The sequence below is a fragment of the Saccopteryx leptura genome, chromosome 3 (genome assembly GCF_036850995.1).
Source record: "Saccopteryx leptura isolate mSacLep1 chromosome 3, mSacLep1_pri_phased_curated, whole genome shotgun sequence".
In the NCBI taxonomy this organism is placed as follows: domain Eukaryota; kingdom Metazoa; phylum Chordata; class Mammalia; order Chiroptera; family Emballonuridae; genus Saccopteryx; species Saccopteryx leptura.
Window position 1 is genome coordinate 307,429,947 of NC_089505.1, and position 14,524 is coordinate 307,444,470.

General features: G+C 35.8%; 1 protein-coding gene across 1 annotated transcript in view; it reads right to left on the reverse strand.

Annotated features, from left to right (window-relative positions):
* PREX2 (phosphatidylinositol-3,4,5-trisphosphate dependent Rac exchange factor 2) overlaps positions 1–14,524 on the reverse strand; it is a 269,082-nt gene that overhangs the window by 161,383 nt on the left and 93,175 nt on the right. Inside the window, exons 8-9 of the mRNA XM_066378926.1 lie at positions 6,029–6,162; positions 471–574 (exon numbers count right to left, since the gene is read on the reverse strand). Coding sequence (XP_066235023.1) covers positions 471–574; positions 6,029–6,162 — 238 coding nt within the window. The remainder of the gene's footprint in view (positions 1–470; positions 575–6,028; positions 6,163–14,524) is intronic.

Here is a 14,524-nt window from a genome sequence, read left to right on the forward strand (position 1 = left end):
ACACAAACCACCTCCATCCACAACTTTCTCACACTAGCCAATTGACAACCTGTTTATATTAATAACAACTGTGTAGTTAAAATAAATCTAGAGTTTGCTATATTCTATATTGAATATATCATAGCAATCAATGTCATATATATACTTATAAGATATGGAATAACTTAAAGAAAATCCATTCATTCATTAAGGATTTTCTGCATGCACATTCTCTGGACTAGGAACTGTGTCTATGACATTCCTGTTCAGCTATTTCTTATATCTGTGTTTAATATTAGTGTGTTTCAATCAACTACAATTTTCCATTTTGACAATAGTCTCCCTCTCCCTTTTTTCTTTTTCCTCTGACTGCTCTACCTAACAAAGTATTTCTAGGCTCTAATGCACTGCGTGTGAATTATTCAAGAGAGCAGTCTGTCCTCTGAGGGGGTTTACCATTGGCCTTTCATTTTAAATCTACTAATCGCTACCTGTGCCATCATCCACATTCTCCACTTCCATCACCTCTGTATTGATCCGGCCACGAAAAAGGTACCGATGTCCATCTGTAGAAGTCTTGCTATTCTTCAATCGTCTTACAAAGAAATGAAATCACAAGAAATCATCATTACTCTACTTAATGGAAAACAATGCTGAAGCAATATAACTTAAGCGAATCTTTGAAAAAGAGATACCAATTCGATCAACAATATCAAATATTAGACTCTTGGTATTTTTTACTTATGTCCTTCCATTCATAACAGCACTGGTTGCTTTACAGGATGCAATTTATTCTCATTTTTAAAAGAAACTGAATCTCTGGGCTCAAAACAATATATAGGTGGGGGGTAAATACGTGCTTTTGCTTAATGTGGGACATCAAAGGCACCCAACCAAACTCACAGACACTAGTAGTTGGTTGAAGTTTCATTTGATTTCTTTCACCTTCATCTCTCATTTTTCAGTAAGTAGCTGGTAATTCCCATTTTTTCAATCCCTGCTAAAATCAATCAGTTCTTATTATCCCTCTGCAAAGAAATGGACTCTGCTAGGAGGGTCTTAAGCTGAAAACAGTGTTCCTATATTGTTTCCTATATAATTGTATACTGGTTGAGTTTCTTATTACATTTATAATCTTTCATAAAGTTCTTATTTATTTTCAAAATAGTCCAAAAATTTCAAAACCTTGTGTATTGTAGATCCAGTACTGGCCTTTCATCTTTAAAAGTATGTAACATAAAGTAAAAAAAAAAAAAAAAAGAACTTTGTAATAACATATGTTTATAGATGAATCACTGAACATTCAGAAGATAGTATTTTAAAAACTGGGTCTTCTCAATTAAATGTAAACGCAAAGATTCCAAAGAAAGATTCATGATAATTAAAGAATACCTAGTCAATCAAGCGATTTCAAATGAGCTAAACTATTTAGGTTGACTTATTGACACAAGCCTGGCTATCAATTTAATATACTGAAATAATTATTCATTGACTGTGTAATACAGACACACCTAGCAAAGTTAAGCTGTGACGGTACACCAACTCAGTGTTCCCTTTCCTCTTCTCCTTGGTAGTTAGATGCCTGCTATGGAGTGGAAAGGGTGGGTACAGGGAGGTGTCACAAGGTATCTTCACAGTCCCTGACTTCCTTCTTTGGAATAGAGTATATATTCCTGCTTATCAGTCTAAACCCTCATCAAATTTTACCGTCCTTCATCACTAGTAAAGAAAACGAAAATGATTAATTTATTTGACTGAGGGTATGTCAGCTCCAGGCCTTCACGATCTTGCGCTCTCATATTCATCTAAAGCAACCTCTAAATGCCTTTCATTCATAAGCCTAGACAAATGCTATAAATCAGGGATTGGAGCCAGGTAGCTATGAAAGTTGGCATCACTGGAGGCCGAAGATAAAGAATGCAGAGCCAGCTGATATGCAGGTAACCACATATTCTCTCTGGTAGGAAATCATATCATGGTGTGTTGCAAAAAAGAATTTCTTATAAGTTGATACATCATACTTAAAACCAATCATATTTTGAAAAGCCTAATGTCCTTAATGACAATTTTAATCATAGGGAAATAATCATGGCATGGAATCTTTCATTGGGACCTATTTTCCAAAGTAATAATTTTCTTTGTTATTCTGCTGCTAACTCTGCATAGGCTTTTATATTCCTCTTGACCTACAGATGATAACAGTCAATGTGAAGCTCTAGTACGTGTCTTATCTATACTGTAACAATTAGTTCAAATTGATCTTTGGTCCCTTAAGAAAATGGCTCTATTGGATTTTAGAGATTAAAACATCTATGATTTGAAAATAATTTTACTCTATGTTGTATTGTCAAGTATTTGCATATGTTGAGGCTATAATTTCCTTTCTAATTATGTGTTTTAATGGTCACCAGGATACACATACAAGAATGTCCACAATAATAGAAAAACGAGAAAGAACCCACAAGTCCAGGGCTAGGAGAATGAATAAATTGTTATTAATTAAATGCATTGTATTCAACCAATGGAATATTATGCAGCAGTAAAGATGAATAAACTATTGCTATGCACATGGAGTATAGTTTAAAAAGCACATTGTACTCAAAATATAAGTTGCAGACAACAAAATACACAATAGTATCTCAAATACAAATCTCATAAACAAGTAAACTAAGCAGTCATGTGTATCAAAAACTACATAATACATTTTAAAATACTAGTTTATTCTAAGATTAAAAATGTTTAAAAATATGGAGATCTGGAATGCCTGTAAGCACTGTTGTCTTTAATGAATATAACTCTAAAATTGAAATAAATATATCAGGTCCCTGGTTCTTGCAATTATAACATTATGGAAGCTGGAAAAGGTTCAGTTTATTCATACTTTCTGAAGGATCATTAGAGCTTAGACAGTACATGGCAAGGAAATGAAGTATTTTTAAATGAGAAAACAGATGGTTGATTCACAGTACCATCATTCAGAAAGGGATGGACACAGATTTATTTAGTGATTCCATTTCTAATCACTATGTATTTTGCCCATGCTATACATACATTAAGGACATTTGCTAAACTGCAAGATTTTAATTTTATAAAACCTTTCCTGTTGTTTACCTCATTTCAATATTAATGCCATGATTCCATAAATAATATCATCATTTGTACAATTTTTACTCACAAAACTTTTGAACTTAAAGGCAGGCATATATATATACATATATATATATATACACACACAATATATATATATATACATATATATATGATAAGAGTGTAACAAAAAATATGATTCTAAATGAATGCCATTAATAACTGTACCTAGACAGATATGTCAATTAACTCAATGGGAAAATCCTTTCACAACATATTATGTATATCAAATCATCATGCTATATACTCTAAATACCTTACAATTTCATTTCTTAATTATACCTCAATAAAGCTAGAAAAAATAAATTACTTGAATTGTATTACAATTTTTTAATTAGTTACACAAAATTAAATTAACAGCCTTTTCTACATTTTCCTAAAGCCTATTTCTATTAATCTCAATCTTGTTACCAAAGAATTTGGAAGCGCATACAAGAAAAAAAAAAGGTTCCTTTTCACATGTGGTAAACAGCAATTTTTTCTTAAAAGCCCATTAAGCCCAATAAAATGACTATAATATATTATATTTTGACTCTAACCTGTTTCCTTTTATCGAGGTACCTGATACAACTTCATCAAAACTAATGTTTCTACTAGATATAGTAAAAAACAAGCACAACAAGGCTCAGGAAATTTTCCAATAAAGTGCAACTCTACTATTTTGCTTAATGGACCTGCAAAAACTTTTCCCAAAATTTCAAGGAAACAACCAATAACACTAATATTATCACATTAAACTAATGATGGCTAAGCTCTATCAAGGCTTGGGTTGCCTTCATTCAATCATTTCTTCACTTATTCAACAAATATATCTTGATATCTATTACCTGGCAGGTCTGTTCCAGTCTCTGGGGAAATAGCAAAGGAAAAGTAGCAAGACCCTTGTTCTTATGGATCTTACAGTCTAATCTTATAAAGGTGGCAGGAAATAAACAAATAAATTATGTAGAAAATATCAGCATGCACTTTCCAGATATTGATATAGAAGTTGGTAGGCTATGTTGGATGGGGTGGTCAGGGAAGATATTTCTGAAGAGATGATATTTAAATGAGATCTAAAAGACATGAAGAGCCCTGGCCGGTTGGCTCAGCGGTAGAGCGTCGGCCTGGCATGCGGGGGACCCGGGTTCGATTCCCGGCCAGGGCACATAGGAGAAGAGCCCATTTGCTTCTCCACCCCCCACCCCCCCTCCTTCCTCTCTGTCTCTCTCTTCCCCTCCCGCAGCCAAGGCTCCATTGGAGCAAAGATGGCCCGGGCGCTGGGGATGGCTCCTTGGCCTCTGCCCCAGGCGCTAGAGTGGCTCTGGTCGCGGCACAGCGACACCCCCGGAGGGGCAGAGCATCGCCCCCTGGTGGGCAGAGCGGCGCCCCATGGTGGGCGTGCCGGGTGGATCCCGGTCGGGCGCATGCGGGAGTCTGTCTGACTGTCTCTCCCCGTTTCCAGCTTCAGAAAAATACAAAAAAATAAATAAATAAATAAATAAAAATAAATAAATAAAAGACATGAAGAACCCAGCCATGAAAAACTTGGAGGCAAAAGCAACTAGGAAGGTGAAAAAGCCAGTGCAACATGGAAGAAATAGAATTCTTGATTTTCTCACTGAAATGTGAAGTACAGCATAGAAAACATTGTCAATAACACTGTAATAACTAGGCATGGTGCCAGTGGGGAACTGGAAATATCAGTGGATCACTTTGTTAGTATATGCTTGTCTAACCACTAGGCTGTACACTTGAAACCAATACAAGATAATAGTGAATGTAAACTGTAATTGAAAAAATAATTAATTAAAAGAAAATTTCTTGATTCCGTCTCCTAAAACTGCTCCTCTCTCAGTTGTCTCCATCCACTAGTCTCCCTGATTCCAAAACATAGGAGTCAGAACCCAAAGCTATTGTTCCCTTATCCTCCCATATCCAAGCCATTAGAAAATCTACATTTGATTCTACATTTAAAATATACAAAAATCTTCCACATCTTGTTACCTACCCTAAGCCAGTCCATCAGTACCTCCTCCCTGGGTGACAGTGGTTGTCTCCTAACCGGTCCCATACTTTTCCATTTACTGCCCTATAATTTATGCTCTTTATTTTATATAAAATAAAGATATGAAAATGTTCTAAGAAGGAAGAAGTGCTCAACTAAGCTAAATACTGCTGAGAAAACAAGTAAAACCTTACAGGACAGGAAAGTGTTCACTTCCTTAGAAAACACAGAGGTGAATGATGACTTTGGCACGAGCAGCTCAGTGGAGCAGAGTGGGATGCTTACAATCAAGATTTCAATTTTTATAACTGTTAGTGTTGACAAAGTAAAGGGATGCTCACAGGACAGGTGGCTCAGGTATAAGAAGTAGAATATCATTGCAGGTGAAGGGCCTGCAGATTTTCAGGTCCAAATACCAAACAGATCATCCATATGGGTTTTGAACACAAAAATGGTAAGCAAGAAAATACTAGATAGTGGTACAAGAGCTGAAGTGATCACTGAATTCGTGTGTGGCAGGGAGACATGAAGTGTTCTGTATGAGGCAACGAACCAAGAAAGCTACTAAATAAGAAGGACTAATGGCCTGAATTTCACGTGTGCTGGGATTCTTAAAGGAAAAGAAGGAAGTGGCTGGGAAGCAGCATTAGGAAAGAAAGCAGACACATCCACCTGTCCTACAGGGTCTAAGGTAGGGGTACAGGAACAACAACCAAAATATCTTTTCTCTAAAGGGCTCCTGGGAAGGCAGTGTCATTGGATGACAGTCACATTTCAGTTTGGTGTTGCAAGATCATAGAACAGGCTGTCTGGAATTGACTGATGAAACCATGAGTTCCCAAGACCAAAGAGGAAAAGGTCGAAACTGTGAGATGGATACACAGTTTCTAAAGTGTTACCTGTTTATCCTCTTACCTGTGTTTTCTTTTGCAATATACCAAAAGATTATCAAAAAGAAAAAACACCCGCTCTTGAATATTTCCAGAAGAAATTTTCAGTAGGACTCCACACATGAGCATTTCAGTGCACGTGTCAGTAATGCTGGAGCCCTAAGTCAGAAAAAATGGAGAGACTGTCAGATTACTTAATAGAAAATTTCATGTGTTGTTCTTTTTTTTTCCTTAAAAGTATATTCATTTTTAATTAAAGGTGCAATATACAAACAGGATAACAGTTCAAACAGCACAAATACAGTATTTATAAACTGAACATACGTCTCCTTTCCTTCCAGTCTCCTCCTGGTTGGTCTCAGACCATACAACTACTGTTAAAAGAGATTCTGGGTCTCTTTTAGCTATTTCACTTATGTAGGCATACATAAGCATATGACACCTTACCTATGTTCTTTAAAAATAAAATGATTTCAAACTGGTTAATAACATTAACATTCTTAATATTCCTTTCTTCCCCCTGTTTTTCCCTGGTCTGGGGAAAGAGCTACATGGACACATGACAAAGAATAAGAACCCATCTATATTTTAGCAGGACTCAGTTTATGGACCCACCCCTAGGATGGAGAGGAAAAAGAAAAGAAGTAAAAGAAGAAATCTACATATTTAAAGAGAATAACCTTCCACGGGAGTGTTTCAGCATCATTATTAAAAGTTGGCAAAGACATACACATTCATTAAATAAACCTTGAGTGCCCACTAAAGTCATATGATTCAGTGACAAAACTGATTCTCAACACAAGTGTGAACCATTGACAGTTGAGAAGAGCCACAGGAGGGAAGGGCCTGGGTGCCTGATTCATTCCGAGAGGAAACTACCCACTGAGGAGAACACAGGCGTAAGTATCTATTTTGAGCAATGATAAATATTGCCATTTTCTTGTTTCTATAACCTCAACTTAAACTATCAAAACTAAGGCACTGAGTTGGATTTTTATAAAAACGAAACTTTCAGTAGAAATCTGGTAAGTGTGCTCTGTCTACAAGAATACTTTAATTTTAAATATGTCTAGTCTCTTTAAATGTAGGGGTGAATTTCTAATTCTTTTTAAACTTAATGGTTTAATTTTTATTTTTGATACTTAAAACTCAGAACATTAATTTTAAATATCACATGTCCACAATAACTGATATATTTATTCTGATTAATTAAAAAATTTAAGTTAAAATGATAGTTGATATAATAAGAAAGTTCCCTATGGGAAGTTAATTAAGACAGTTTTATTGTGCTAATTTGAGTGTCTATATTATAAAATACATTTTAAATTGTAAATAATTTGCTCTTTCTTTCCATCGTTAGGGTAGATTATAAATGGAGAGCTGTCAAACATTTATAGAATTTCGCATGCTTTGTCATGTGATAGTAGAGCAAAAACTGTAATTGAATATGAATATAAATCCCAATTCCAGTAGCAATGATTTCTTATTTATAGTTAAACGTCATCCATACCTTAGAAGAAAACCTAAGATAGAATAGTATTTAAAGTTTAAAAAAAGGAAACATCACATTGCTTTCTACACAAGGGCCCTACACAACATTGTAAGAAGGGGCTTTATTAATAGCAATTTTACAGAAGGTACAAACTACTGTAATTTACCTTATAGTGCCCCATAAAAGCCAAGGCAGGAAGATAATCTGTTATATCATAAAAGGGTTACTACTATAAATATTCTAAAATCTACCTTTCTCTGAAGTAAATATATATATCGTAGCTTTATCTTTGCAACATATGAAGCTTATGATACTTTGAAAATTACGTGCATTTTTTTTTTTCATTTACCTAGAAACGCCAGGAGAGTTTTTGGGGTTAAGGATAAAAAAGACAGGGTACAAAATTTATAGGAGAAATTGAAATAAGGTATGGCTACAAGAATTAGATTGCTAGGTAAAAGTCAGGAGTGCTAAAGTCTGTCATAAGGAAAATGTCAGATGAGTGAGCTAGAAAATCAAACAAGTCAGGCAGATCACCAGAGAGATCAAAACCTCCAGGACAATGGTTCTCAAATTTTAGAGTTTGGAAGACATACCTGAAGGGCTAGCTAAAACTTTGCTTGACACTGCCTTCAGAGATTGAAACTGAGTAAATCCGAGGTAGGTCCCAGACCATCCAGTAGGTCCTAATGCATGTGATCTTCTGTAAACACTGTAGCAACACTGCTTTGGAGGCTTGATTACCTGAGCTCAGGTGCCCAAGTGTTCAGTGTGGCAGCCATGCTAACGGGCAGATAAAGCTGAGCACAGGTCTCTGCCTGAGGCAGTCCCAGCTGCTTCCCTGTGCCCAAGGCAGAAGTTACACGTGTTACAAGCGTTGCACGGTCACAGTTATACCTCCAGTGTGATTCATCCCTATGGTATATCTCATCATCACTAAATATTCATTTAAATCTGCATAAATGTTACTTTACCTGTTTAGTATTTTATCTTCATTTGCACACTGATGTTAATTTTTAAATATAGCTATTTTTTCACAAATGCATAGTTATTGAACAACCGTGTATAATAAACATGTATCTAAATAAATAGTAAAGTCCGATTATTAACATTTCTACAACATGACAAGTGACGTGTTAAATATTTTCTCTTCGTATAAATCTTTAGCAAACTGGCCTTCTATTTCTAAAGTTTTAGGGGGAAAATGTTTATTGAATTAAGTCAGCTTTGTAAACTGTCTCATGGGTCACCATGTAGATGTCAGAGGAAGTAGACTCTAGTACTGTGAAAAAAATACTGTCCATGAAAATAAGCTACTTGAACAGTGTGGTGATATCTCAGAGTCATAAAACAGCATTTGAGTGGTAAGATATGAAAGACTTACTTCTAAAAATTAAGAGGGCTTTGCATCAATCATTAATTTTGAACTGCCCAAGAGCTATTACATATGATGTAATGTGTATATGTACATATTTAATGCAGATACTTTTAAGTAATGTTTTTACTCATATAAATCAGAGCTCTACTGTCTTTTACCAATTCTTTAAAATGTAACCAAAGTAATGTACTTTATCATCTAGATGATTTATCTTTCATGTACATTTCCCTGTAGGAAGCTACATTTATGATGTAAAATTGTTGTGGACTGTAAATGGCAAAACGCCATTGTAGATTCGAGGTTTAGCAAAAGGCTAAATTCCTCCCCCTGCACCTCCATATTGGCTACGATGCTGAGTATTTGCACCCACTTCACTTGCCTCCTTAAGTTGCTGGAAGCAATTTATATGCCCTTCCTCTTCCTCTTTGTTTGTTCAGATGTTGGTTGATTTCACTTATGCATGGTGGGGGGATTCCTGTTTTAGCCTCAGATGTGTAACTTTGTATCAAAGACTTCCTTGATTTGCATATGCCTATATAATAAAGCAAACTGGGGCTATGGGCCACTCAGATATTGCCATCAGCATTTGAAGAGTCCCCTCGGTCCCATCTTTTTTAAAAAAAAAGTCTGTTTCCTTAATTCCGCACCATTATTAGGCGCTGCGCTGGTCCGCAGCATAAAATCAGAAACTGTTTGCGATGAATTCCATACACAGAATTAAATACAGTAAAACCCCAGCTGGGAAGTTACGAGGATAGTTGTGATCCTGACTGCTTTCCTTAGATCAGGAAAGGAAGGCTGGCTGAAAGTTCAAGGTATAAGTAATCCTGAACAAGTATCTGTGATCCGTGGTAGGAGACCATCCGGACCCCTCTCATTGCAAAAGCTTCTCTTTCTCTACCCGAAACTGTGCACACCTGTCCTATTCCTCCTCCGTCACCCACTGCAGCAGGGCAAAGAGCAAAACACATGAAGAGAAGCCCACCCATGTTCCTTAGACAAAAGATACAGGACTATTGTAGAAACACCATTATAATGCTGAATTTCAAACAACTGCAGAGTGCTCGGCTCTAATAATTGAGAAGTGAAAAAATATCACAAGATATGTGTGAACCATAAACCAGAACAGGATACTAAATATCATTGGAGAACATTGAGTAGTAGAATAATGAAATAAACATTGGATCCTATATAGAACCAGGTCAGAATCACTGCCATCAACTAAAAGAGCCAAGAGTATCCAAAAGTACGTAGTAAGAAGCCACTAACAATTAATACATAACTACAATGTAATTATATCTGTATTTAGTTATCACTCAGCCCACTATGTATCAGACACTGTCATAGATGCTGGGGATCCAAAGCTTGAAACATGACCCCTGCTCCCAAGAAACATATACAGTAGAGGAACAGAAATGTGAACAGAATTAAATGCAGTGTGATCACTGTAAGAATAAATCATTAATAAAATGAGAACTGGCATCAGGGATGGCTGTGTGTTTATAATTATGTATGTTTATCATTAATCACCTAGTTCATTCCATGTTGTGGTTTCAGGTTTTGAATATATGAAGTACAGCATATAAATATCACCTTTCAATACGATTGAGATCAATCTGAATGGATAAACCAATACAATGACTTCTGTCACAGACTGGGACCCAGACGAGCCCATTTTAATACCACTGCTCACCAACAGCATCTCTTCTTGTGTGTGCCTCATGTTATGAGATACAGCAAGAACACAACAATTCAGAATCTAATTTGTTAAGAAGTTGAATATTTTTTCATCTATAATTTAAAATATATAATTGGCTGCCAATTAATTATACAGTCAGCATAAATGAAAAACTATTAAATTTCAGAGTACCATTATAGAATTTAATGCAGAAGTATGATACATTTCAGGAGTGGACACTTGTTAGGTGCCAAAGTATACTTTCAGAAAGTGACTAGAGCCAGAAAAGCCAATCAGAATTATGTGTATTTATTTTATGGGTTCTTTTCTAATTTTCAGTGTTACTGCAAACATTAAAATCATAATTTATGAAGAACTGCAATAATAAAACAAATCTCTTCTCAAAGAAACCCGATACAAATATTGCTAAATCATATTTGGACTGTTTGCAAGGGTAAATATTTTTTATGTTAACAAGTTCTCTCAAAATAACCCACTTAAGGGTTCATTACAAATTCTTTGCAGCTATGAGGTGGCAAAAATCACTGTAACAGGAAACCATTCACTGATTATCTGACCCCATTATCAGCTTTCCCTGCTTAACACCAGGGGTAATCTCATTCATCTTGTCAACTAAAGGTTGAATGTCAACATCAGAAAAACACTATCTGGCTGCAGAAAGGAAAACATAATCTGGGGAAAGATGAGAGATGAAAGAGACCTTGAACCTTCCTCCCTCCCTCCCTCTATACAATGCATTGACAGACAAAGATCTAAGAGAGCAAGACCCATTCACAGCAAAAGAAAAGAATATTGACAAGAAGGACAAGTAGATGGGTGTTTCTGAAGAGAACAGTTTCAATATCAAAAGAGTTTCTTGAGAAAATTAATGAAGCATTTGAATATTCTTTCAAAAAGAACTTTTAAACTACTGTGAAAGTCAAACATGAAAACTATCACACTCCTCCCAAAAAGACTCAGCTTTTGATTTACTCTTTTAGACATTCAAATTATTAACTGAAATTAAAACCTAAATTCTGTTATATATTTGATAAAACAAATAATATAAATTTTTATTTTATCAAGACAATGTTCAATCAAATTTCCCCCTGCCCTAATATTGTGAAATTTTGGTTCCTCTCTTATGTGGATTCACTTTCAGTGGTCTTTTCCCCAGACCACTTATCCTTAAATAATAAGGACTATCTATAAATCAATTCCACCTCAAGGTAGACAAATTCTATTTACCAAATCACCTTGTACAAGAGACAAAAAGAAACAAGTCTCACCATAACATTTGCAAGACTCACACTCATGATCTAACAAGAGTACATGACTTAAAGTCAATATACTGTCAGACAAAAACTTTATCAAGTGTAAGGATCAAACAGGTTCCAAAACCAACAAGAGGTGATTTTAAAATGGTCTGGGAGCATTGTGTTTCTCCATGTAAAATGGTAATCAAGAGGTGTCAACTTTCTATTGTTCCTTTTTACTTCCTAAAACAAAGTAATTATCTTGAGTCTTATTTTTTCCAATACCTTCATATATTAATAATTCACCTTTTTATCTTTTATTGTGACTTCTTTCCTGATTTGAGAGATCAAGCCTATCAAGGATGGAAAGTAGAATTACTAAATGTTGTAATGTTTATTGATAGTCCTTTGTCAATATCAGTCAGTATCACTCCAAAGATTAGTTATAGTTACAATACTATTACCCAACCCAAAAGGAGACTAAGAATGATCTTGTACTACAAAGTGAATCAATGACTCTGATTTACCAGTTAATAAACTTTGCTTCCAAGCACATTGATCATTACTCTACAATTATCTTTTGTAGAACATCCTGTGGAATGCTTGGAATGAAGGGTAAGATAAATGACAGAGATACAATAGTTATATTAATAAAAGGTAGAACTTCAATTATGAGCAATTAAAACAACTACAGCTCTTCTGTGGTAGCAGTCCCTCTGGCCAAAACCTGATGTTTATAGTAGGCAAGTTTATCAGAGAGGTTTCACTGTAAAAAGCCTTTATTTGATGAATGGGGAAATAAGATTCTAGATAATTAACTCATTTGAAATAATAAACCCCCTAAAGTGGAAATAAGACACATTTATGGCATATCAGACTCAATCTCATTCAAGAGAATTTTAGTTACTGGAACAAGAGTGTCATCTATCAGGTGGACCTAAAAGGTCCACAGGAACTGGGGAAGGAGCTGGACAAGGAGCTGCTTCCCAAAGTTAGTTTAAGACTCCTAATCTCAAACACCCTCTGAGAAACCCTGTCCTGTAAGTGTCAAGCCATCAGACATCTGTTCCTGGCTCTGTCCTAACCCCAGGACAGCCACACTAAACATATGCAAAGCTGTCTGTAAACTGAACAATAACCTGCTGGTTATTCAAAGAAAGCTCTTGAACCATTCCCACACCCTCCCAGGGAGGGATTTCATCCTGAATGACTGGGTCTGTCTTGTGACCTTTGGAGTCCTATCAGACAGCAGTTTCTCCTAAACTGCCCAGAAGGGACTAGGCTGAGAGACTGAATCCCCTTAATAGCGTTCCCCCATCTCTCGAAGGTGCTGGACTGAGAAGAGGAGTCAAGTTCTTAACACAAGTTATCAGCCAACTGGCCCGGCCCTACTCTAAGCTGCACTATATGGCTGTGTCTTAAGCAATCATTATCAAATCTCCTCAAGCTGAATGTATGTTGCCACTCTATTTGAAACCCAACATCCATATTATCTCCTATTAGAACTAAAGTCATATCTGATTTCCTTCCACCAGTTTCCTCCATATTGACGCTCCTTTTCTCTCTTGCCCTCCAGTGCTGTACAACCAGCAAGGCCGAGGGGGTCCAGGCACCACCACCATGGGTCACCTGTGACAGAATATGGCCCTTATACATTCTTCCTTGGGGTAACTGGTTTGTACAGTAAAAGAAGTATCAATACTTTTCAGAGAATCACTCATTTCTGTAATAGACCCAATTTTTAGGATCTATATGAGTTGGAAACAAAATTATTACAGATCCCATTTCCATTAAATGCCAAACAGAGACTGAAGTTTTTGTTTGGGGAAAAGGCCTGGCAGACATCACTGGCAAATCCTGCAACTTAAGGCCAGTTCAGTTTTTCTCCCAATGGTTCAGTGACAACGGAACAGCAAGAGCAAACTTTAGTCCATTTTCCTCATCCCAGCAGGACAACCGCTCCCCAGGAAAAGAATTATCATCATGAATTAACTGTAAAACACACAACCATTTTAATTTATTAGAATAAGTAGCATTTATGTTGAATGGGGGTTATCCTGGACACTTGAAATGGAAGAATATAAATGAGAAGGAAGCTAAGTCAGATCCCAGGAAGCATTTTTAAAAATTCATGGGGAAGAATGTATAAATAAGAGAATTCTCTGAGGTCAATGTTTGAGAATTGTGGCCATGAATTAATTTTCTCTTTAATTTTTAATTGACTTTTAGAGAGTGAGGAAGAAGGAGAGAGAGAGAGAAATTTTAATTTGATGTTCCACTTATTCATGCCATCACTGGTTGATCCTTGTATGTGCCTTGACCGGGCTCAAATCCACAAACTCGGCACATTGGGACAATGTTCTAACCAACTGAGCTACTGTCCAAGGCTAAATGGCTATCATTTTTTCTCTTAATGGGAATCAACATTTTGAAGATAAGAAACAAATCTGTCAAAATTATAATGCCCTAAAAATAAAAATAATTCACTAGGATTTGTCTGATATAATATTTGGTTAGAAATACTTTAAAAGTGATTATACTTTAAAAAACTATGATTGCTTACTTTATAATAAAAATTTATTCCAATCCAAAGCTCATGCTCATCTGAATTAAGGCAATTGAAAGACAGAAAATTTTAGTTTATTCTTTATATAATAGTAACTAATATAGAACTCCAACCCCTTAAATTAACTGGGATTCAAAGTTACCATGGCTAT